The sequence below is a fragment of the Ahaetulla prasina genome, chromosome 2, assembly GCF_028640845.1.
Source record: "Ahaetulla prasina isolate Xishuangbanna chromosome 2, ASM2864084v1, whole genome shotgun sequence".
In the NCBI taxonomy this organism is placed as follows: Eukaryota; Metazoa; Chordata; class Lepidosauria; order Squamata; family Colubridae; genus Ahaetulla; species Ahaetulla prasina.
This window is the reverse complement of record NC_080540.1, coordinates 174,244,716-174,268,797: the sequence shown is the minus strand read 5'-3', so window position 1 is coordinate 174,268,797 and position 24,082 is coordinate 174,244,716. Positions and strand designations below refer to the sequence as shown.

The 24,082-nt window shown below is 41.0% G+C and overlaps 1 protein-coding gene across 2 annotated transcripts in view; it reads right to left on the bottom strand.

Moving 5' to 3' along the window:
* Positions 1 to 24,082, bottom strand: part of GRIPAP1 (GRIP1 associated protein 1) — an 80,458-nt gene that overhangs the window by 23,216 nt on the left and 33,160 nt on the right. For both annotated transcript variants that reach the window (XM_058171841.1, XM_058171842.1), the window contains 7 exons: positions 22,821 to 22,916; positions 21,315 to 21,527; positions 20,830 to 20,943; positions 19,126 to 19,203; positions 14,845 to 14,940; positions 12,557 to 12,613; positions 10,778 to 10,877 (listed from right to left, as the gene is read on the bottom strand). In XM_058171841.1, the coding sequence (XP_058027824.1) occupies positions 10,778 to 10,877; positions 12,557 to 12,613; positions 14,845 to 14,940; positions 19,126 to 19,203; positions 20,830 to 20,943; positions 21,315 to 21,527; positions 22,821 to 22,916 (754 nt within the window). The remainder of the gene's footprint in view (positions 1 to 10,777; positions 10,878 to 12,556; positions 12,614 to 14,844; positions 14,941 to 19,125; positions 19,204 to 20,829; positions 20,944 to 21,314; positions 21,528 to 22,820; positions 22,917 to 24,082) is intronic.

The following is a 24,082-nucleotide window of genomic DNA, read 5'->3' as shown; positions in this document are numbered from 1 at the left end:
AACCCTTTATTTTATTTTTAATACCATAGCTTATCATTTTTATACTAATACAATAAAAAAATGTCTTCTTCCCATATCTTATCTATAAGACGAATGTTGAAAGCCTCATCACAGTCTTGGTTTAGAAAAACTCATTAAAAATTACTAGAAAAAACTTCATATATATTTTAACTTCGATCTGATAGGCCATATTATATTTCTTCTTTATGCTTTTAAAATTTTTGATGTTTATTTCCCTTAAAAGGTGTCCCAAAAGCTGGGTTTTTTTCATTTTCTCTTTTCTCCTTATAACTTCTTCAACGCATCTCTTTTCTAGGTCCAAGATAAGAAAATTGTTCAGGTCACTCTTCTGGTTTATTATTTGTGTGTCCCTTTTAGTTATTAAGATATCAGCCAGTTTCATTTGATTCTGAGTAACATCCTTTTTCATATTATTCTTGTAACTTGTCATTACAAAATATCCTTGAATTTTTCCAAAGTTAAAATACTTTCCCCCATTCCTCTAATTATAAGCCTCTAATTATAATCTTAACTTCTTTCTGGTTGGCTCGAATGCCCAATCTTCAAAATCTCTTATCATGTTTTTTTTCTAATCCACAATGTTTTCTCATGGGAAAATGTCTTACACTTAGATTCAAAATCTTTGTGTGTTTTAAATAGGATTTTAAATAAGTTGCAGAAAGGATTGATATAATTAATTTGAAAATCTTATTTCCAATCCATCTGGCTTCTTACTCTGCTAATAAATTTCCACAGTCAACATTCTGATAATCTTTTGCTGTTTATTTCAGAACATATTTTTTTCTTAAATTTACATAAAATCTCTTTCACAAGAAAAATCATCCAGTGTGATGAAACTTGTCATTCTGAAGGTTCTTAACTTCCAAAAATACATTTCCTGAAGTGATTAAAAAAGGAAGTGATTAAGAAAGGAAGTGGGCAAACCCATTGTTTGTTTGAAGGCTTTGTACCGCAAATTTGACTTTTCCTTGGCTCCCAGAGTTCTAAAACCTACTGGAGACCATTGTTTTATGGTCTCCTTGCAGAGATCCTCCGTGTGAAATGCTTATAGGTGATCTAAGGTCCTTCCCTTTGTCCAGAAAGGAATTCTGAGGCACTGATTCTCCCAAGTCCTTGTTCTGCTGTGCTTATCTATTTTGTAGTGGAGCCATCTTCAGTAGGCCATTGCTTCCCCAGAGGTCAACCAGCATCACCTCTGATTAAATTGTCATCATGGCTTTTTCATTTTTCCAGGTTTTGAAACAGAACTAGGTGGATGGAATAGTCTGTGGCCATGTAAAAAATGAGGTTCTATTTTTTTCAGAGTCAACATGATAGGAAATGCTCTGAAAAATATGTAGGCATAAGCCATGAGATTGCCCATCTTTAGCAGGATTTGCTTCAGCAACTGCATGCAAATTCCTCTCTTCTAATCACTTTGAGCATAACTCTGATCTCATCTGATGTCACCTCTTCCTCAGAGAATTAACAAACTAACCTTGAGAATAGCAGATTCTCACTCTGCAGCTTCAGGTATCACATGTGGCCTAGAAACAGTGAGAGTTTTCTAGACCTAATTACTAGGAATATGCACAGTTCTGACTAGGGGGTTGTAATAGTATGTGGGAAAGAAATAGAATGGAGAGCCACAGACTGAACAACTGGCATGTGAAAGATGTCTCTGCCTACAGAAGGGGAGGATGGCATGAGAAGAATTTCCAAAGGAAAGGAGGGGAGAAACGTAAGATTCTGTTAATGTAAGTTTACAATAAAGACAGAACTAGTACTCTTGACTGTGCTTCTTGGGTGGACTACTTTGCAGGGCTAATGAGGTGATGCTCCAAATCCAGTCATACATGGGCAAAGGGTAACAACAGTTTTTGGGCCTCATGCTTCCACAACACCCATGAAGTCTTCATACTCCCTCTACTGGTCTAAAATTCCAGTTCATAGAAGCCAGGATGCTGTCTTCTTAAATATGTCATGTAGGACATGTAGTGAGTGCAAGTTAGTATTAATTGTGCTTAAGGCCAAGATTAAGATAGCTTGCCTTTTATCTAATGCAAAGGTTGCTAAAGAGAGTTGTGAATGGAAGAAATGCATAGAGAATTAACTCAGCCTAAATCCTTTCTGCTGCCATCCCCACTCCCATAAAGATTTCAGAAGTTTTGACTGCAAGGCCCAAATTACTTTTTGTATGAGCACAGCAGATTCTTTGTTCCCAGTCTCAGTTTGTGCATGTGTTGAATGTTCTACTTTAAAGCTTTTGATTCACACTTCTTTTTTAAAAAAGTAATGTAAAATAAAGTAAAAAGTAAAGTAATAAAAAATAATAATAATAAAACAAAACAAAGCACAACAAAATAAACCAGGCAGTCTCATTTGGAATCTCCCCTCTTTATATATATATATTTTTGAATTGTTACTCTGGTACTTCTAGATGAGCAAATCCACAAAAAATAGTTTCAAGAGAGATGATGATGTACGATCATGCAGGGATGAAGTGTGTAAGGAAGTGAGTGAGACTATTTTTAAATGAGGAATCCTTAACATACTAATGTATTATAATACACAACCATGATCTGCATCTAGTTTATCCCACCTTCTTTTGAAAATCACTAGAGTCCAAAAGCAATTGACCAGTAGCCATTAGCTGAGCAGGTTTTTGCTATCCAACTGTTCCTCCTAAGATTTCCATTCAGTTATGGGGGGAGGTGGTTGGATAATTTTGAGCTACCTGCCTCTAGACTTCACAATAAACTCTGGTTTACAAAAGCTTGCAGATGTATAAGACAACAAACTCCAGAATTCTCATAGTTGATAATTCTGGAGGTTGCAATCCAACATACTCGGAGGATATCTGGAGGTCTTAGATGGGAAATTAGCCTCCCTTCTGATTAGATTTATGTGCTTCTCCTCTCTTCAACTGGGAGAGTTCTGAGGAGAAATTCAATAGCTTCCACTTCTCTTCTAGACTAATTATGGTTGTCACATTGCTTGAAATGGGCACTCTGTGATTAATCTTATGTATGATTTGCCTGAAAGCAGGAAGAATCAATCCATTGGCTGAGAAACCAAAGTTAAGCATAGCTCATTGTTCAGGAAAATGCAGAAGCAGAGAAGCGTAAATGGACCTAGATGAGATATTAAATTTATCCTGAGGTCCATACCCAGCCATCAGCCACCTCTTCAGCCTAAAATAACAAAGCAACAAGCATGCAACTAACAGTCTGGTGCCTTCAGGCTCCTCCCATTACCAACAGCATTTTCAATCCATTGACAAGTGGGATAGCTTGGGAATGGCCCATGGATACCGTTGAAATTTGAGGAGAAGTTGCATGCTCTTTCATAAAACAACTGCCAAGGCAAGGAGGTAGTTATGCATTCACAAGGAGACTGCTATAATGTACATAGACTGTCACAAGACCAGATAGCAAACAAGTGAGATTTACCACTTCCTTTCTCCTCTCAGAATACTTATTTGTTAACTAGATTTGCATCTTGCCTTTCATTCACGGCAACTCCGGAATAGCAGTTCCTGTTCCTATTATTCCCCAGAATAGCAATCTGTGAAGTTCACAAGCCTAAGAGAGAATGAGTGACCCCAAATCACCCAGTTATTATCCATGCTGGAGAGTGGGATGGAACCCAGGCCTCCATACTGCATACTCCTTCAACCTTTTCACTATTGGCTCTCTGTTCTTGACTTGACAACACCTAGCTTAGCTTTGTCTGGCCAAGTTGTCTAACTTTCCTGAATCAATATTATTTTTGTTTTCCATAAAAACACCTGGGACCTCTGTGGGGCCCAGAGATATGCCTGAAAACCCAAATAAAGTTGGCAGCTGTCACTTGGCTTTTGCCTATCAAAATTCTGGTTTTAAAAAGAAACTGTACCTGTTAAAATACTTGGGTGAGCCCACAAGCCTTAGGGCACCATGTAGCAGATTGTCAGCCTCTGACTAACTGTTATTCCACTGCAGGGGAGAGCTAATTTCCAGCATTCTTTAAAACCGTAAACCAAATTACCACAAATCATGGGTGGACTATGTGCTGTGTAGTGACAGTAACCAGCATGCATCCTGCATTTGGGTGTCAGGCTTAATCATAACCTACTATGGTTAGGGAGATGGCAAACTTCCTTCTCCAATCTTCTTCAGAGAAGGCAGATGGCATGTGTGGGACACTAGCACATTGTGCAGTGAATGTATTGTGCAAACCAACCTGCTATGTCATAGTGTAACCCATCATATCCATCGTACAAGAGTGCTACGCGGATATAAAGGAGAAAAATTACTGCCAGTTTCAAATCAGGAAAAAACCTGAGAACATGAATCTACCTCAGAAAATTGCACACATATATAAACCGAAAAGGCAAGGGACACTTTTTAAAAAGCAGATTGCAGAATGTGGCTTCCAGTGCAGACCATCTGGTGCATCACCAGTCCACTAAAACAACTGAGCGAGCTTTCTTTTGCTTTTGAAAGGGGCGGTTTTAGCAGAAAACAAGCTTCCAAAAGGGATTTACGATAAGCAAGGTTAAAACAGGCTACTAAGGAGACCTGCAGGGGAAGAATCTGCAACCCTTGCTACCTATTCTGTTTTAGACTGCTTGACTTAAGATTCTTCAAATGAGTGCTTTCTAAGTGTCTTGGCCACCAGCTCCCATCAGCCCCAGCCAGCATGATGTCTTTGCAGAAATAAAGGCACACAAGCACACACTGTACCAGAAAGACAAGAGCAGAAGAAGATCCATATTGCTCTTCACAGTGATAAAGAATGAGAGTTATGATGGCCCTGATTCAATTCTATCCTTTTACCAGGCTTTTCTGAGATGGCTTTAGGTGAGCCGGATTTCTTTTACAGTGTAAGGAGGAATAGAATGGCTTCTCTTAAAGGCCTCACTTGGTGGGAGCACCCCACACACTCCCACATTGACCCCATCTCTGCAAGATGGGTTATACAGCTTCAAGGACAACTAAGGCAGGTTTGCTATTTAATCTCAGCCATGAATCTAGGCTGTAGGTTTTCTTTCTTCCCCAGATAGGAACTTCCTTCTGCCAGGATATCTTCCTTATTCTGAAAGTCAACTTCCCTGATGGGCAAAGAGTTTGTCCATTACTTGTTACCCAATTCTTTCAGTGAGTTATTCTAAGGTCACACTTCAACAAGAATGACAACCATTTAAGGATAGTCAGAACATCAGACTAAACCTCGCCCTCCCCTTGTACTCCATCCTAGACAATCAGCAGAAGCCTATCGCCATCTTTGTAACTCCTCCCTGTTTTTGGGTCGTGTTCCATTGTGATATGTTTTGCATAAATTTTCCCAAACTTTGAAAAGTATATAAAAAAAACAACAACAAGTGAAAGGAGAGCAAAGAGCAGGTAGCAGAGTCTAAATTTGATAGCATTTCAGCAAACAGAGATCCATTTTCTTCTCCCATGGCTCAATTAATAAGAAACACAAGGTTGAGGAGAGAAAAGGTATTTCTTCTTTTCCACACTGACATCTATATCTGCCTGTAGAGACAGATATCCTATTACAACGAAGAGCACTGTGACTTCCCATCTAGACCACCAACCAGGTTGATACTGCATTGTTTCAGAAATCTTCTGCACCTCGTGTTTCTAGACCATCCTCTGATGCCAGAAATGGGATTTTAGCAGTTGTCCAACCATCCAACACAACTTCAAGAGTTTCTCAAAAGGAGATTGCTTGGTGCGTAGGAAGTGAAAGATCCTACAGCAAACACAGCAGCTGCTCAGCCTGGATGGTTCATTTTCAATTCAGTCACAAAAATAAGAGACCCCTTCAGTGCTGGCAACCTGAAGTAGAAAATCACAGGCATCTCCCTAACTCTGACCCAGGCCTCAAACTACTAGTTTATTCAAGTACCATTCTTGGTTATTGATGCTGCAAAGGCCTGCACCTGTTTTTATCCACAGCCTAATCTTTTCTTTTGGCCACAGGCTAAGCTGGAGGTCACTGTTCTTTTGCTAAAGGAAGAAAGTGAGAAAAAGTCAATTTTATGCTGGAGAACAGGCCTGCTGAGGAGGAGAAACGTTTTTTGCTTTGCGCAGGCGCACCACACAAAAAAACAGCAAAGAAGAAACTCAGAAAATTAAGAAAATCTTTCTTCTAGGACCCCTAGAGGAAAAACAGCAAGATGAAAAAACACCTTTAAATTTGTAGGTTGCCTGGGTTCAGGAAAACTGTTTGCTTCAGCCTTACTTTAAAGAAGGAGAATTATGCAGGCTGTTTTATACAACTAGCAATCCCTTTTGTAAAACTGAGGACAGAGCAGCTTAGAATGGATTGATTGTGCCTATTATAAAAATCATACTTCACAGTTCCAAGATCAATGTGTGCGGAAAACATTTTTACTATCTTTCCTAGTCAACGCATGGTTGTGATTAAGGAGAAGACCCAACGACAAGATTAACACCAATGTTCCCCCAGCTGTTTCATAAGTATAAGCAGCAGGACCAATAAGCCTGGTAAAGAGGAAAGATCGAAGGACGTGTACTTCAGCAATAGCAAGAGGACTGCAGTGCACATAAATGACTCAGTTCATGGACGTCGCCTTATGCATGCAGTACAGGAAACATGGGTTTGGGCAAGAAGAGGAACCCTTGGGGGAAGGACTAGACTCTCTGGGTACCAGACAGCAGTTTAGCAGGTTGTGATTTAAAAATCCACACTTTGTCCACTGGCAAAGGCAGTCAAGAAACATGACTTCTGGGCCATATCTGATGGAACTCTCTCCAAAGTTCTCAATACTGAGGTTGATTCTCCTAATTTTGAAATATAACCATGCCATTCATATATTAGCAGTGGGCAGAGATGCCCAAATAAAGGGCTACCCTAAGGAAATAGTCTCTTCCCTACCTTTGTTCATTCCACTTCATCTGCTATCCTGACTAGGCAAGCCTGGCTCTGCTCCAATCCAAACCCATCATTCCTCTTTCCCCCTTCAAAAGAGTGCAACACAGACAGATACAATAATTGCGCTTTCCAGCATTCTCTCTCTTCCCAGAAGACTCACTGAGCTGATCTAATGTTTTAACGCTTAATTTCCCCGGGAGCAATTTCAACTCGCCTGGTTCCCCTCCCTCTGGACCACACACAGCTGGGACAGCCAGGTGTCTGACTGACCACTATACAAGCCGGGCAACTGGCTTCCTAGTCCTTTGGTGTTTGGCAATTGGAGACACAGCATCATTTCTCCCTCCTGGAATACAGCTTATGTTTGTGACAATGCTGATCTAGGAGTTCTCAAAGCTGCTGCCAGTGCAAGTTCTGGAAATAGATGTGTGTATTTTGCTTCAGATATTTCATTTGTTCCCAGGATTGAATTCACGTCTTAAAAGTGATGTTATAACAGATGCTGATTGAAATCTACAAACCTGGACATGCTTTCAAAGAGGCTCAAAGCTACAGGTGGTCAAAAGACAAATCAGAATATCTGGTAAGATATTTTAAATGCTTTGAGGAGATCTATCAGGATTTTTGCCTTTTCCCTGTCAAACAAAACAATTGTCTTCTCAATGTTGTTGGAAAAAGCACTTCTGGAGAAATCAGAAGAGGATTTTTGCACAAAAGGACTCATGAATCCGATTCCTGATATAGATCACATATTCCTAGGCTGATTTTTTTTTAAAAAAAAATCAATCTGTAAGGATGTATCCATGAGATTATTTTATAGATAGCCTTTGATCCATGAATGTTAGGGTTCTAAGAGAAAGAGAAATTTGACCCAGTGACCCTGAGGTCTGCTTGCTCCTTTTCTACACCATCTTACCCTAGATTGAATTAACTTCTAGACTCAAGTCAAAGGAGTTCTCTAAAAACCAAGGTGAAATAGCTACATGCTCTACCTATTGAAATGTTAACAGTTAATTTAATGCCCACATGAACTAGTTTTTCATTTACATTAGCTTGCAAAAATCTTACCTATCCTTGGTTCCTGGGCCTATGGCACACTTTGAAAGTGCTCATGAGATTCAAAAAGAAAGGTACATATGTACCTACTCTCCATATTACATGTCACAGTTGTATGTACGAACTATGCTTCTCCAGGAACCCAGAGCAAAAAAAGTTTATAATATGATAGGAAGCATAGCATTCTTGTCTCATAGAAGGTCAGGCGTTGGTGTACTTATCATCATCATCATCATCATCATCATCATCATCATCATCATTTTGCGATGTACTGCCACAACCCAATGCAATTTCTAATTGCTTATATAAGAGCAATCAGAACAATCAAAACAGAATCAATACTGAATTAAAAAATACACCAGATCAGAGAATACTACTCAACGGTGTGTCTAGCCTTCCAACAACAATTACAAACTGAGCCCTGTATGAAGCAACAGTGTTTCTACCGCCTTCCTAAAGGACATTAGAGTAGGCACCAAATACATCTCTAAGCAACAGCTACTCCACAGTGAAAGTGTTATTACAGAGAAACTCTGCCTCTGGGTTCCTAGTTCACCAACCTCAGGCACGAGGTATGGAGAGGAGGAGGAGGGGGGGAACTGAAGATACAAGGCAGTCCTGGAGATACCAGGTAGCCTAGCTACATAGGGCTTTATAGCTTACAATTAGTCCTTCTGAATTACACCCAATAACATGTTAGAAGCCAATGCAGGACCTGCAAGAAGACCGTCACTTGGATATGATGGCTTACACATACTAATAAACAGCCAGCTGCATTTTGCACCAATTTCATTTCCCAGCTAGTCTTCATAGGGGGTCCTAGGTAAAAACCATTGCAGTAGTCTAATTACTAGTTGATGAGGGTGTGATTTACCTTCACCAAGCTCTCCCCCTCCAATTAGGGCCACAACCTGCACTGGGCAAAGGTTTCTTTGATCGCAGCTTCTAACTGCAGGTCTAGTCTAACAGTAGCTAAGAATCCAGGAAAACCTTCAAGCCAGGAACCTGCTTCTTCGAAGTGAGTACAACTTAGAGCTAATATTAGGAGCTAATAAGAGTCAGATATTTTTTTTAAAAAAATAGCCTTCTGTTTGTTTTATCCCATTTAGATCTGCACCAGGATCAAGAACTCCAACATATTTCCTGCTTGGTCTGAGGTGGATATATACTGTATGTATATAACTGAGGTATCAGCGGCATATTAATATGTCACCCCAAAATTAATAAGATAACCCTTCTGATCTGCTGTTTAAAATTTACATCAGTGGTGAAATCCAAATTTTTTTGCTACCGATCCTGTGGCTGTGGCTTGGTGGGCGTGGCAGGGGAAGGATACTGCAAAATCTCCATTCCCACCCCACTCCAGGGGAAGGATATTGCAAAATCCGCATTCCCACCCGACTCTGGGGCCAGCCAGAGGTGGTATTTGCCGGTTCTCCAAACTACTCAAAATTTCCGCTACCGATTCTCTGAACTGCTCAAAATTTCTGCTACCGGGTCTCCAGAACCTGTCAGAAACTGCTGGTTTTCATCCCTAATGGAACGCTTAGATTTTCAAAATTAGGAGAAAGAAGAGCAAATGTTGCAGCACTCAACAAGGAACTAACCAGCTGGCCAGCCTCTCTTTCTTTACTGATTGGAAACGCCCACCCAGAAAAGAGCAGAGACACCATACAGTGCCTCCCTCTTCCGGTCCTTGCAGATAATTCAGAAGTATATTGTGGCCATTGGTACTTCATGCTAAAGGAACCAAGAGGTATGCACTCTTCTTACCTAACAAAGCCATCGAAAGCCATTCATCAGAATAACCTGTTACATTTTCCATTCTGTTTCCAGGCCTGAATCCAGACTAAACAAGAATTCAAGATAACCTACTTCTCTTAAATTCTGCAGCTGATGCCTCTACATCCTTCCTACAACAGGGAAGATTGGAGAGATAGTGGAAGCTGTCCAAAGCTTGGATCCAAAAAAGGATTTTTAACAAGAAATACAGTGTAGCTATAAGGCTATAAGGTACCCTTCTTCTAGTGAGGTGCTGACCATCTCCTGAACTCAATGAGTAGAGCTGGAGTTTGCCCCACAAGTGGTGGATCTCATCCTTCAGCACGTCCTATATCCTTCCCTTAAAGTCTAGAAGGAGAATGAAACCCAGATAGCATTACCGAATATTATCCAATCAACCTTTTCTATTCTGCCCACATAGAGCTCAGATTTTTGCATATATGAGCAATTTTATTGGCAAACCATTGCAAAAGTAACTCATAGCAGCTGCAGATGGATCGTTGTGCCTGCTCTTTCTCCACAGGGAGCAAAGGTAGAGAAAAGCTGGCACTTGGCTGCCTTTACCACAAAAGCCCGAGCTCCAACAGAGGTTTACGTGTAAAAGTGTCTTTCAAAGCAAATTTCTAAAGTTCCCAAAATACATTTAAAAAAAAAACAAATGCTGAATTAGTCATCCTGCTGAAACAAAAGGAATGCTTTTAAGGTCATTGAGTTTTGTTTTGAAGGCAAAATGACTTAAAGTAGGAATATTACTGAAATGAACAAAATGTAAACCCACTAAAACTGTTCAGTACTAAAGGCATTCTAGAACTAAAGGGATTCTAGACAAGGGGTTGAAGTTACTCAAACAAAAACATACTTTCCGATACCAACATTCAGAATAAGAAGCCAGCTTTTCATTTGAGAGTTAATGGCCCCAATGGCTTTCACGGCTGGGCCACCAGCTGAATTCCAACAATGTATATAGTGGAGGGGGGAAAATACCCATACTCCTATATACTCAAAGCCACTGTCCCCTCTCCCCTCAGCAGCCGTGATGGTCACCTCTTACCTGTCCTACTCTTGCTGTTGGTCAAGATTTCCTGCAGGCGCTCCTGAAGTTTATCTGCTCTCTTCCTTTCTAGATGAAGCTGTCTTTTGAGGTCCTTCAACTGTTCGGTGGGGAAGAAAGAGATGTGTAGGAAATCAAGGTTGGATTCACTGATGCTTAGCCCCACCACTGGCTGTCCTGCCCCCAATTTAGCTCTCTTTGCACAAGCTAAGCAAAGAAGTCTTCTATTCAGCATATGCATAACATAGGAAGTCCTCAGTTAGCGAACGAAATTGGGGCAGGAACTCATTTGCTAAGCGACACAGTCAAAAAGTATAAAATCATGTGACCATGCCAACTTACAATAGTAGTTCTGGCAATGGTGGTTGCAGTTATTAAGTGAATTGTGCACAGGCATTAAGCGCAATATAACATGACTGGCTTGTGACTTCCTGATGGTTTCCCCACTGAACTTTGTTTGTTGGAAGGCAGCAGGGAAGATCACAAATAGCAATCATGTGACTGCAAGACACCACAACTGTCATAATTCTGCATCAGCTGCCAAGTGCACAAATTGTGATCACATGATTGTGGGGGAACTATAAGAACTTTGAGGGACAGCTATAAGACCCCTGATTCAGTGCCACTGTAACTCTGAACTATCACTGAATGAGTGGCCACTAAGGTCTACCTGTACTTCTCTTCCATTAGGATTGGACTACAATCACCTGTTCTACACAAAAAGATAAGACCTGTGAAGATGTCATTTTACTTTCTGTAGGTAGTACATTCATATTGGCGGACATGAGCAAATCTTGGAATCACAACACTGCAATTAAGGTTAGAAAATACAACAAAGGCAGTTTTGAAGACTTTGGAATTAGGCATTGGCTAGACATCTGCCTGATTTAGCAATCTGCAATTAGTGGCATGTACTGAATGGAAGGAAGAGGTTTTCCAGTAGCATCAGGACCATGAGGATATCATCCATCAAGTGAAGCATCTCCAGTTTCTGGAATAATCTTTACTCAGGCAACTCACATTATTCTTTCTGGTTACTTAAACCAGCAACAGTGAGGAGAAGCCAAACCAGTATGAAATATAGCTGAGTGGAGTAAGAGAAGTGGACATGACTCCATTGCAAGTTAATGCGCTTAAGGTGAAGGGATCAGTTGGGTGTTTGTTCTATTACCCTAGTAACAATAAAACTCTTTCCAGAAAACCAAATTGTTTGCCAGCTTCACAGGGCCTGATGTTTCCAACCTTCTTTTTTAACTATGATTGTAGACTGGAATTTAGTAGGCTTCTCTTAAAGCCTGCCAGCAATTCTCAACCTCACATTTTCTTCAAATTTCACAGAGAGAATGAAACAAAAATGTCCTGTCCTGATAAAATAATCTCAGAGGTTAATAGAAAGAGGCAAAGAGCAGCAAGCTGAGTGTCACAATAGCTCAACCAGCAAGACCAAGTATGATGTATACATTCCTATATCCCCGCCCAATTTCCATGAAGAATCTGTTCCAACCCAAGGGGCCTCTGGTGGCTCAGACTGTTAAGACAGTCTGTTATTAACACAGCTGCTTGCAATTACTGCAGGTTCAAGTCCCACCAGGCCCAAGGTTGACTCAGCCTTCCATCCTCTATAAGATAGGTAAAATGAGGACCCAGATTGTTGGGGGCAATAAGTTGACTTTGTATATAATATACAAATGGATGAAGACTATTGCTTAACACAGTGTAAGCCGCCCTGAGTCTTCGGAGAAGGGCGGGATATAAATGTAAATTAAAAAAAAAACTTACTGCTGCACTCCCTTTCTTCTCCAGGATCCGTTGCCCATCGACTGTGTCCTTCACTTCCTGCCAAAGAGACATGGACTGTTCACTTCATAAGTCAATATGATACATCTCGTCTTTACAATGGCCCCTCTTTGTAAAGCAGGACCGCTGAGCTACAAGTGATGGGATCTCTTTCTCACCTTCATATACCAGGGCTGGGATAGAAGCAAAGTTTCTACTACTCTGAAAATGTCATACTATGAAAGGGGGAAAAAATGCGCCAAAACTACTTCCCCTAGCTTTATCTCCAATCCCGGTCATATTCTAGGAATTCTTTTTTTCCTTTCCCTTAGCTGTGTTCTTATATTTTGCAATTAGCCCATCTACCACAAAAAGGGTACAATCACAAACTATAGAAAAGCACAGAGATGACTGTGCGTGGCAATTTAATAAAGCAAGAGCTTATCCCGGGAAATATTCTTTTGGCAAGGATTCAAAAATAAATAACTGCACAACTTCCCTCAATTTGTGCTACTGTTTGTATGATTTGCTTTGCCATTATTAGTTTGGAATTTGTTATAATAGTATTTTATTTGGATTTATTTTAGTATCTTTGTTCTTATTTTTAGATTTTACTATACAGGTAATCCTTGGCTTATTATGACAACAATGGCGCCCCAAATTTCTGTTGCTGAGACACTTATTAAGTGAGTTTTGCCCCATTTTACAACTTTCGTTGCCACAGTTGTTAAGTGGATCACTGCAGGTGTTAAGTTAGTAATACGGTTACTAACAACATGGTTGTTAACGCAGTTAAGTGACTGCTTCTCCGTGGACTTTATCTGTCAGAAGGTCACAAAAGGTGATCACATGACCCCGGGACACTGCAATCGTCATAAATACGAACCACTTGCCAAGCATCTGAATTTTGATTACGTAACCGTGAGGAAGCTGCAATGGTTGGAAGTGTGAGAAATGGTCATAAGTCATTTTTTTTTCCAGTGCTTTTGTAACTTTGGTCACTAAATCAATTGTTGTAAGTTGAGGATTAACTGTACTTATTGTTCTTCTATTATACACATATATAGAAGAATGTATTATTTCTACTGTATTATTACTATTATTATCGAATGTATTATTTCTCATCCGAACTAGACTGCATTGTTTCTCTGTCATATATGTGGGTCTATGCATAATTTTGTATTTATTTCTTTTGTCATGTTTATGTACTGTATATTGGAGGTGGTGACCCTTTGAGACCTGTATGCAACAAAATTTCATTTTAATGAATGCCGATTAGTGTACATTCAAAGTGACAAAATTATTCTATCTATCTATCTATCTATCTATCTATCTATCTATCTATCTATCTATCTATCTATCTATCATCTATATTATTATTATTATTTTATCTATCTATCTATCTATCTATCTATCTATCTATCTATCTATCTATCTATCTATCTATATTATTATTATTTAGTTTTGTTTATATCCGGTTTTAGGTCTGTAATAAATTTGATTGGAGAAAGAAACTAAAGACTGCCCCAATTTCATTTTCCTTGGTATAAGACGGAAGAAAAGAGAAATGTGACTGGGCTTTCAAGATTTTGTTATTTTAGCCCATACTAATAAAGAGAGTTCTAGTGTTTCTTGTGGTGTCTGTTTCCTAACCTGGCCTACCTTGAAGGGCTGACAACAATCCTGTTGTCTAAACTGGGATAAGGGAATTCCTGAATAGTTTTTCCTGAGTGTACACGCGGCTGCAATAATGAATTCCCGCATTAGGCGGAGGGTTGGTTAGATCAGGGGTCTCCAACCTTGGTCCCTTTAAGACTTGTGGACTTCAACTCCCAGAGCAAAGCTGGCTGAGGAACTCTGGGAGTTGAAGTCCACAAGTCTTAAAGGGACCAAGGTTGGAGACCCCTGGGTTAGATGATCTCCAAAATTCCTTCCAATCCTTATGTTCTATAATTCAATCATTCCCTTGAATACGATGAGCTGTTCTACACTCAGATGTAGCAGGGATCAGTTTCCTTCTAGCCAAACCAGGAGCGGCATTGTTTGGAAGCCTGCGTTCTTATCACTCCAGGAACTACTGCAAAAACCTTAGTTTGAACACATGAATTGGAGAGGGACAGCAGCACCATCTGTCTATCCATGCCAGTGTACTGCAACCACACTGGAGGAGGAGACATAATTCAGCAGGTGGGCAAGTCCTGGCAGGAAGAGAGGGAACAGATGGTTGAAGGAAGTGCGTCCTGCCAAGCACCGGTTCCTGGAGGAAGCTGGCAGGCTCAGGGCATACACACCTGCTTCAGCCGGTTGACTGTGTCCATGTGCTCATTCCTGGCTTTTTCAATCTCTCTCAGTTTCTCCTTAGTTGCCTCCACTTCTTGGTCTTTTAGCTGCAGAGGAAACAACCCAGTTGGAGCAGGAGAGACAGGACAAAGATAGTTAAAAAGCAGAATAAGATTCCCATACTACTCCTCTTACATGGAAAATGCCAGCGGCTGAGAAAGGACATTTTCAGGGGAAAAGCACAAACTGCATGGCTAAAATCTACTGTGTAGCTACTCTTCATCACTGCAGGGGGGAAAAAAGCAGCTAACGTGAAAGGAGTCCAAGTGGCAGCAATGGAGAAAACTGGAAAAGCGTAAAGAAGGAGAAAGGCTGGTTGACATATTACTCACTCACTCACTCATTCATTCATTCATTCAATTTCTTTCTTTTTTTTTTATTGAAAAAGTTTTAACAAACAAAAATATTTTCCCCCCTTTCCCCCCACAAAACTCCCTTCCCCTCTCCCCCGGCTTCCCGGGTCAATCACAAGGTATTGTTATACATAAACCAAACATAGAGTAAAATTTTCCCTTCTAATCCAATTAACCTCATCCAAATCTTTCCATTTCCCAACCCCCCCATTACATAAAATAATACTTCCTAATTATTCAAAGGCAATCTGATATTTCTTAATCTGATATCTGTTTTGTAAATAATCAATCCATTTTTTCCATTCAATTAAATATCTTTCCTGCGTATTCTTTCAAAAAAGCTGAGATTTTAGCCAGCTCAGCCAAATTAGTAACTTTCAATATCCATTCTTCTATTGTAGGTAACTCTTTTTTCTTCCAATATTGTCCAATCAACAGCCTTGCTGCTGTTATTAAGTTCAAAATCAATTTAGTCCATTCATTCAATTTCTATAGCCACCCGTCTCAGTAATTATCCTTTCCAAGGACTCTGATCCGCTGCTCTGCACATTAGCTGCAAATATCCCATTCAGTTCCATAGCAAGAACTGTTAGAGCTGCAGAACATGGCATTTCAAGCTATATTTTCAGGCCAAAAGCCTGCATTTATAATCTAAAGAAGGTTCAGGGATTCTTAAAGGAACTCTGATGGGTTTTTAGTTGGTATGGTATCTCACTCACATAAACATGTGGAGAAGTGCAGGGATCATAGCGGGGAAACTCACAATAGCTAAACAGGATTTCAATTTGTCAAATAGCACCTCTCTTTCTGGAGCCAAAAGACTGATAATATGAGGCTGGTCCTGGTAGATAGGAGAATCGGCACCACGAATTACACAAATGTAACACTCAAGTTTAAGGTAGGCTCCAAAGTCCCCTTTAAATTATAACAACACTTTACAATAACACTTACGACTTATATCTACAGCCATCTGTAAGTGGTTTACAAAGGTAAATTATAGGTGATTCACTGCCTTTGCCAAAGGCTATGTGCTGGCTGGGAATCCTGGGGACTGTAGTACTAAACATGCCTGAGGAAGACTGATATTAACCTACCTACCCATTTCCCTGTAGAACATACAAATCAAACACCAATAAAAAGTAGATTAAAATTCCTCCTCAGCAGTATTAGTTCAAAAGCACTAGAGCGTTTGTTACCAGTTGCCTCAGGAGTACTACTTTTTAATTAAAGAGAAAGGCGAAGACAAGATTAGTTGGAAAAACTGCATTTATATAGTTACTGTTGCTGTTTTATTGATTTGAAAAGTTTGAACAACAGAAGACAGCAGGGAGCAGCAGTTCCGGAGGCTTTCTTCCTAGACAATACTTGCCTTTCCAAAGATGATCAGGGCATCTACCAGAGATTTTCCAGTACAGATCTTACATTAAATAGGAACATTTCCTAACCCTTCTGACATTTGCTCAGGCCTAGTCACAGAAGGGTCCAACCTCAGCCAGGTTGGAATATAATATACAATTAACAGATAAATGCTCACATCCTGCCTATTTTAAAAAGGGTTTCAATGACAAAGTGCTTGCACTTATATTCACTGTGAAAGTCTTGAGCAGATTGTCACTTTCCAGCCTTACTCTCGGTGACTGTTTAATCAAAGGAAAGACTGATATCAAGGACAAGGATAACATTCGAATCCGCATATAGACGAGAGGTCGAACGACTAGCCTTGTGGTGCAACCAAAACAATCTGGAACTGAACACACTCAAAACCGTAGAAATGGTGGTAGATTTTAGGAAAAACCCTTCCATACTTCCACCTCTCACAATACTTGACAACACAGTATCAACAGTAGAAACCTTCAAATTTCTGGGTTCTATCATATCGCAAGATCTCAAATGGACAGCTAACATCAAAAACATCATTAAAAAAGGACAACAAAGAATGTTCTTTCTGCGCCAACTCAGTAAGCTCAAACTGCCCAAGGAGCTGCTGATCCAATTCTACAGAGGAATTATTGAGTCTGTCATTTGCACCTCTATAACTGTCTGGTTCGGTTCTGCAACCCAACAAGAAAAACACAGACTTCAGAGGATAATTAGAACTGCAGAAAAATAATTGCTACCAACTTGCCTTCCATTGAGGACCTGTATACTGCACGAATCAAGAAGAGGGCCGTGAAAATATTTGCAGATCCCTCGCATCCTGGACATAAACTGTTTCAACTCCTACCCTCAAAACGACGCTATAGAGCACTGCACACCAGAACAACTAGACACAAGAACAGTTTTTTCCCGAAGGCCATCACTCTGCTAAACAAATAATTCCCTCAACACTGTCAGACTATTTACTGAATCTGCAGTAATTAATTTAATTTAATTAATTTAATTAATCGTTTCATAGTTCCCATCACCAATCTCTTTCCACTTATGACTGTATGACTATAACTTGTTGCTGGCAATCCTTATGATTTATATTGATATATTATCATCAATTGTGTTGTAAATGTTGTACCTTGATGAACGTATCTTTTCTTTTATGTACACTGAGAGCATATGCACCAAGACAAATTCCTTGTGTGTCCAATCACACTTGGCCAATAAAATTCTATTCTATTCTATTCTATTCTATTCTATTCTATTCTATTCTATTCTCCCTACAGCAATCCAGTCATGGAATTTCTCCCCCCAAAAAGTCTATCTAAATCAGTGCTCTCAGACACCAAGCAAAAAAGTTTTTATTTAAAAACTCAAGACATATTATGTACCATTTCCAATTTTTTTAATATGCTCTTTTAATTTTGATTTTTCTGACTGGTTGTAAACCCAGTCATGAATCCAATTTGATTTAAAAACTAGTCCAAAAAGATTTCAGAAAAAGTCACTCATTCACATTAATGAAAGGGGTTCTTCTTGAGCATCTCAGAAAAGCTCTGTGGTATAATTTTTAGAATTGTTATGTGCGGAGAACCTGTGGCCCTCCGGATTTTGTGAATTACAATCCCCAGAATCCCTCATATCAGTCTCAATCTAGGCTGAGATTTTGGCTGAGATTGCTGGGAACTGAAGATCACCAACACTGAGGTCTGCACACACCCCAGCCATGTCCTACACTATCCATGTCCAGAGGGAACCAGAAATCCGTTAGACCTAGCAGCCAATCCACTGTAGATAAAAGCAGGTTGCTCTTCACACCCGCCCCATATCAACTGATTGGCTGCAATAAGTCACACCTAAATGGCAGAAGCAGACAAAACCCCTTAACTGAGAATTTGGTAGTGTTATGTCAGACAGCATGGAAGGAAACTTAACAGATTTAAAACAAAGAAATTTAACAGATTAACAGAGTTGGAAGGGACCTTGTAGATCTTCTAGTCCAACCCCCAGCCAGAGACCCTACACCATTTCTGACAGATGGCAGTCCAGTCTCTTCTTGAAAGCTTCCAATGATGAAGCTCCCACAACTTCTGAAGGCAACTTCTGTTCCATTGGTTGATTGTTTTCAGTGTCAGAAAAATTCTCTTTATTTCCAAGTTGATTCGCTCCTTGTTTAAGTTTCCATCCATTATTCCTTGTCTGGCCGTCAGATGCTTTGGAAAATAGGTTGACCTCCTCCTCTCTGTGGCAGCCCCTCAACTATTGGAAGATGGCTATCATGTCTCCCCTGGTCCTTCACTAGACTAGCCATGCCCAGTCCCTGCAACTGTTCGTCATATGTTTTAGCCTCCAGTCCCCTAATCATCTTGGTTGCTCTTCTCTGCACTATTTCTAGAGTCTCAACATCTAGTGTGGTGACCAAAACTAGATGCAGTATTTTAGGTGTGGTTTTAAAGGAAATAAACCTCTGTCATTTCTCATGCCTGGGGAGGAATAGGCAGCGCCCAATACCTGTAAATCAGCTGCATGCTGCTCTTTACAGATTCTCAGAGCTTCCATGTGTTCCTGCTGGTGCTTCTCTATCGACTCCTGGCGAAGAGGAAGAAAATCAGAAGTTCAATAAAAGGCTGGAAAGGAACCTGACTGGCCCATCCACAGAATGCCACTTCTAATTTATGTCCCAATACTGAAATGTAAAGTTGAATCGACAGGTACACAAAAACTGGATTCCTACAACTGGAAAGGAATTGCTAGCCTGTTTCCCCTAAAATAAGACATCCCCTGATAATAAGTCCAATTGGGCTTTTGAGCACATGGCAATAAGGCCAAGCGCTTATTTCAGGGTTCAAAGAAATATAAAATAGGGTCTTATTTTTGGGGAACCACAGTACTGTGTTTCTCTTCCAAATCGATCGCCTCGATCGACCCCGAGGCACCTCATGTGTGGGGTGCTGCAGGGGTCGATTCTCTCGCCTCTCCTGTTCAACATCTATATGAAGCCGCTGGGTGAGATCATCAGTGGTTTTGGGGTGAGGTACCAACTGTACGCTGATGATACGCAGCTGTACTTTTCCACCCCAGGCCACCCCAACGAAGCTATCGAAGTACTGTCCCGGTGTTTGGAAGCCGTACGGGTCTGGATGGGGAGGAACAGGCTCAAGCTTAATCCCTCCAAGACGGAGTGGCTGTGGATGCCGGCACCCCGGTACAGTCAGCTGCAGCCGCGGCTGACTGTTGGGGGCAAGTCATTGGCCCTGATGGAAAGGGTGCGCAACTTGGGCGTTCTCCTGGACGGGCGGTTGTCCTTTGAAGACCACTTGACGACCATCTCCAGGAGAGCTTTTTATCAGGTTCGCCTGATTCGCCAGTTGCGCCCCTTCCTGGACCGGGATGCCCTATGCACGGTCACTCATGCTCTTGTTACCTCTCGCTTGGACTACTGCAATGCTCTCTACATGGGGCTCCCCTTGAAGAGCACCCGGAGGCTCCAGTTAGTCCAGAATGCGGCTGCGCGGGTGATTGAGGGAGCAGTTCGGAGCTCCCATGTAACACCCATCCTGCGCAGACTGCACTGGCTGCCTGTTGTCTTCCGGGTGCGCTTCAAGGTATTGGTGACCACTTTTAAAGTGCTCCATGGCTTAGGACCGGGATATTTACGGGACCGTCTACTGCCATCTTCTATCTCCCAGCGACCGGTGCGTTCTCACAGAGAGGGACTCCTTAGGGTGCCGTCAGCCAAGCAATGTCGACTGGCGGCTCCCAGGGGAAGGGCCTTCTCTGTGGGGGCTCCTACCCTGTGGAACGAACTTCCCCCTGGACTTCGACAACTACCTGACCTCCGGACCTTTCACCGCGAACTTAAAACTTATTTATTCCGTCTTGCTGGACTGGCTTGAATTTTTTTAAATTTTTAACTGATTTTATGGGTTTAAATTTTTATTAATTTTACAGCGTCGATATTGTATTTTAAAATGTGGCCAAATTGAATAAGTTTTTTAATGTTTGTTTTTAGCATTGTATGTGTTGTTTTTGTATTTTATTGTGGCTGTAAACCGCCCTGAGTCCTTCGGGAGAAGGGCGGTATACAAATTAAAATAATAATAATAATAATAATAATAATAATAATAATAATACTATTTATTATTATTATTATTATTATTATTATTATTATTATTATTATTATTATTATTATTATTATTATTATTAAATCAGTACCTCTGCCTCTTTAAGCCGCCGTTCAAACCAGCCCTTGGTGCCATCCATGGATTGGATCTGGAGCCGTAGCTCTTCCACAGTTTGTTGCATGGATTCCAGTTCTTGACTACGAGCCTAATGAAGAAGAGGAAGGAAAAGACAACAGACAATCCTAAAAGGAGAGGACATTAAAGACACCTAGAATGTCCTTTGTCCCATGGGTGGGGTGGTGGTGGAGGAAACATAACGAAGTTTCACTATTTTAGTGTGAGAGCCAAAGCTCCCCCGGTGGTCCTTCCTAGCAAAGCCTTAGCAGTGATTTCATTTCTTGGCCCCAATGTATTGTACATGGTAACAGACGTAACCTAGGCAGCAGCTTGCTTCTCATAAAGTGAGAGAGTTCTTCCTCCCTTAGAGGGTGTGTCTTGAAATGCTCAACTTTACTGAGAAAGGCAGGAAGTCAGACCAAATTTCTGATCCTTAAACCTTGAATGTGGCCCTGGTACCTTCTCCTCCTTGAGCTGACCACGCAGCTCGTCCTCTTGCCGTTTCTTGTGCTCATGCAGCTCCCGCAGCTCCCGCTCATAGCGTGCCCTCACAGCCAGCATCTCTTTCTCATGCTGCAGACGAAGGTTACCGAGCTCTTCCTTGTGGCGTCCCTTTTCTTGCTGGGTCTCAATGGCCATCTCATCCAGCATGGCCTTGCGTTTCTCTGCTGTCTGGAAAGCAGAAGGCACAGCTCAGCCCTATATCCCACTTCCAATACAACAGGGAAGCCCTGGCAATAAGGATTCAGATCAAAAATTCATCATCCCTCTCTGCCCCTGAGTATAAAACCAGGTATACGGCTAGTCCTCAACTTACAACAGTTCATTTAGTTCAGCCTAGTTACAACGAGGCTGAAAAAAGTGACTGTTTTTCACACTTAAGACCACTGCAGCATCCCTGTGGTCATGTGATCAAAATTCCGATGCTTGGCACCTGACTCATCTTTATGGTCGTTGCAGTGTCCCAGGGTCACATGATCCCCTTTTGCAACCCTATGACAAGCAAAGTCAATAGGGAACTCAGATTCACTTAACAACCATGTTACTAACTTAATAACCGCAGCGATTCATTTAACAACTGGGGTAAGAAAGATCATAAAACGGGGCCAAAATCACGCAATAAATGTCTCACTTTGCAACATGAATTTTGGGCTCAACTGTTGTCGTACATCGAGGAATTCCCTGTGCTTTAGTTTCAACAAAAGAGAACATTTGTAGCCCAGGGTTGACCTGTGAGGTGCAAAACCCACTTCCTTCTAGCACTGATGATGTTACTTAAGTAGTGAAATGTCTACAAGAAAATAACCAAGAGTGCCAAGGACCCCATATTTTAGTTTGGTTCATAAAGACCAACCTCACAAAGGTGGGGTGAAGGCATATAACATGCCCAAGATTTTAGTTAAAGCTTGGTAAGGGATGTGCTGTTTATTTTGAGAAGCATAAATAAAGTTTGCCGATTTAGAAAGTTTGCATTTTGAGACCAAAATCTTTGGCTTCTTTAAAAAGACTAAGCACTAATTTCTGGTCTTCAGAGTTGCACTGAGAAATTTAAAAAGTCTACTGGAGAAAGTCAGGAAATCAGGTAAAAAGGGAACGGCTTCCTTAGCCAGCAGATGCCATTTTAATATCTTTCAATGTTCCCTTAGCTACTATTCTTCCTCCCATGCCTTTATCCCATTCCTCCTTGTCCTTTCTTCTATTCTATTTTTGCTCCAAATTTCATAAACTTAATACTGAATCATAGTTCATTCAGAGCAGAATCTCATAAACTCTTACTTGACGTCCTGATTTAAGGGATTTTTGCCAACTGGTAGTGTGCTTTGAAGACAAATGGAATCAGTTTAGAAACCTCAATGCAGAAAGGGAGAAAGACACAGGCCAAGACTCTTCTGCTCATATATAAGCGTCAAGCCATGACTGAAATTGCCTGAATGAGCCACAATGTATACCTCCACTCTAGCTTACCTTCCGTACTTCGTCAAGCTCTTGTAGTAATCTCTCCTTCTCCTGCCTGAGTTCTTGAACTTGGTCCGTAAGACGAGTACTGCCCCGAAGTGACTCCTATAATAAAAGGTGAAGATAATGAAAAGCCTATCTTCTAAGACCAAGGGTCTCCAACCTTGGCAACTTTAAGACTTGTGGACTTCAACTCCCAGAGTTCCTCAGCCAGCTTTGCTGGCTGAGGAACTCTAGGAGTTGAAGTCCACAAGTCTTAAAGTTGCCAAGGTTGGAGACCCCTGTTCTAAGACAACCTTTTTGTTTATTGGCACCATGGTTTTGTCAGAGGCTGTCCACTGCCTCTGATAGATGACGACACCAATAAACAAAGAAGATCTATCACTAAACAGCCCTGGCCCGATTCCACAATAGACCATCAAAAGGATTATAATAACCAGCGACATAAAGCACTTTGAGCATCCCACTTCAATTCTACACCCAGGCTAAGCCCTTGAAGGCAAGAGTGAAAACTTTTTCAGCTTGGGAATTTGTTGGGTGAATATCTAGCCTCCTTTCACACTGACAAATTTAAAATAAGATTCAGGGTTAAAATACCAATTATTTGAAATGAAAGTATGTGGGCTATTGGGAAGAACTTTGCTAAGACCCCAAAATGGGGGCCGGAACTCAAGTAGCAGTTGGAAGGCCAACAAGAGTAGGAGAAAGAGATCAGTAAAGGGATCAAACAATCCAGAAGGCGAGTGTAAAAAATGAAATTGATTTATTTATTTAGAAATTTTAACTTGTCACCTACTTGCATATGGTGACTCAAGGCAGTTTACAAGGATATCAAAACACCATATAAAAAAAATGAAAAGAATAAAAAGAAAAAGAAAAATAATAAAATAATAACCCCCCACCCACAACACACATTCATACTAGCCATTTAATGGGCTCCATCCCGTTCTGGGTCCCCCCGGCCCGCTGGCAGAACCACGTCTTCAGGGCCTCCCAAAAGAGTGTTAAAGTGGGGAATCAATCTAATCTCTGGGGGGAATGATGTTCCGGAGAGAGGAAGCCACCACAGAGAAGGCCCTTCTTCTGGGTCCCGCCAGATATATCTCCTTAGGGGACAGGACTCGCAACATTCCTTGCCTCCCTGCTCTAGTGTGTTGTGTAGATGTGACCAGCAAGAGACAATCCCTCAGATAACTTGGTCCTAAGCCATGAAGGGCTTTAAAGGTGACAACCAGCACCTTGAATTGCACCTGGAAGCAAATTGGCAACCA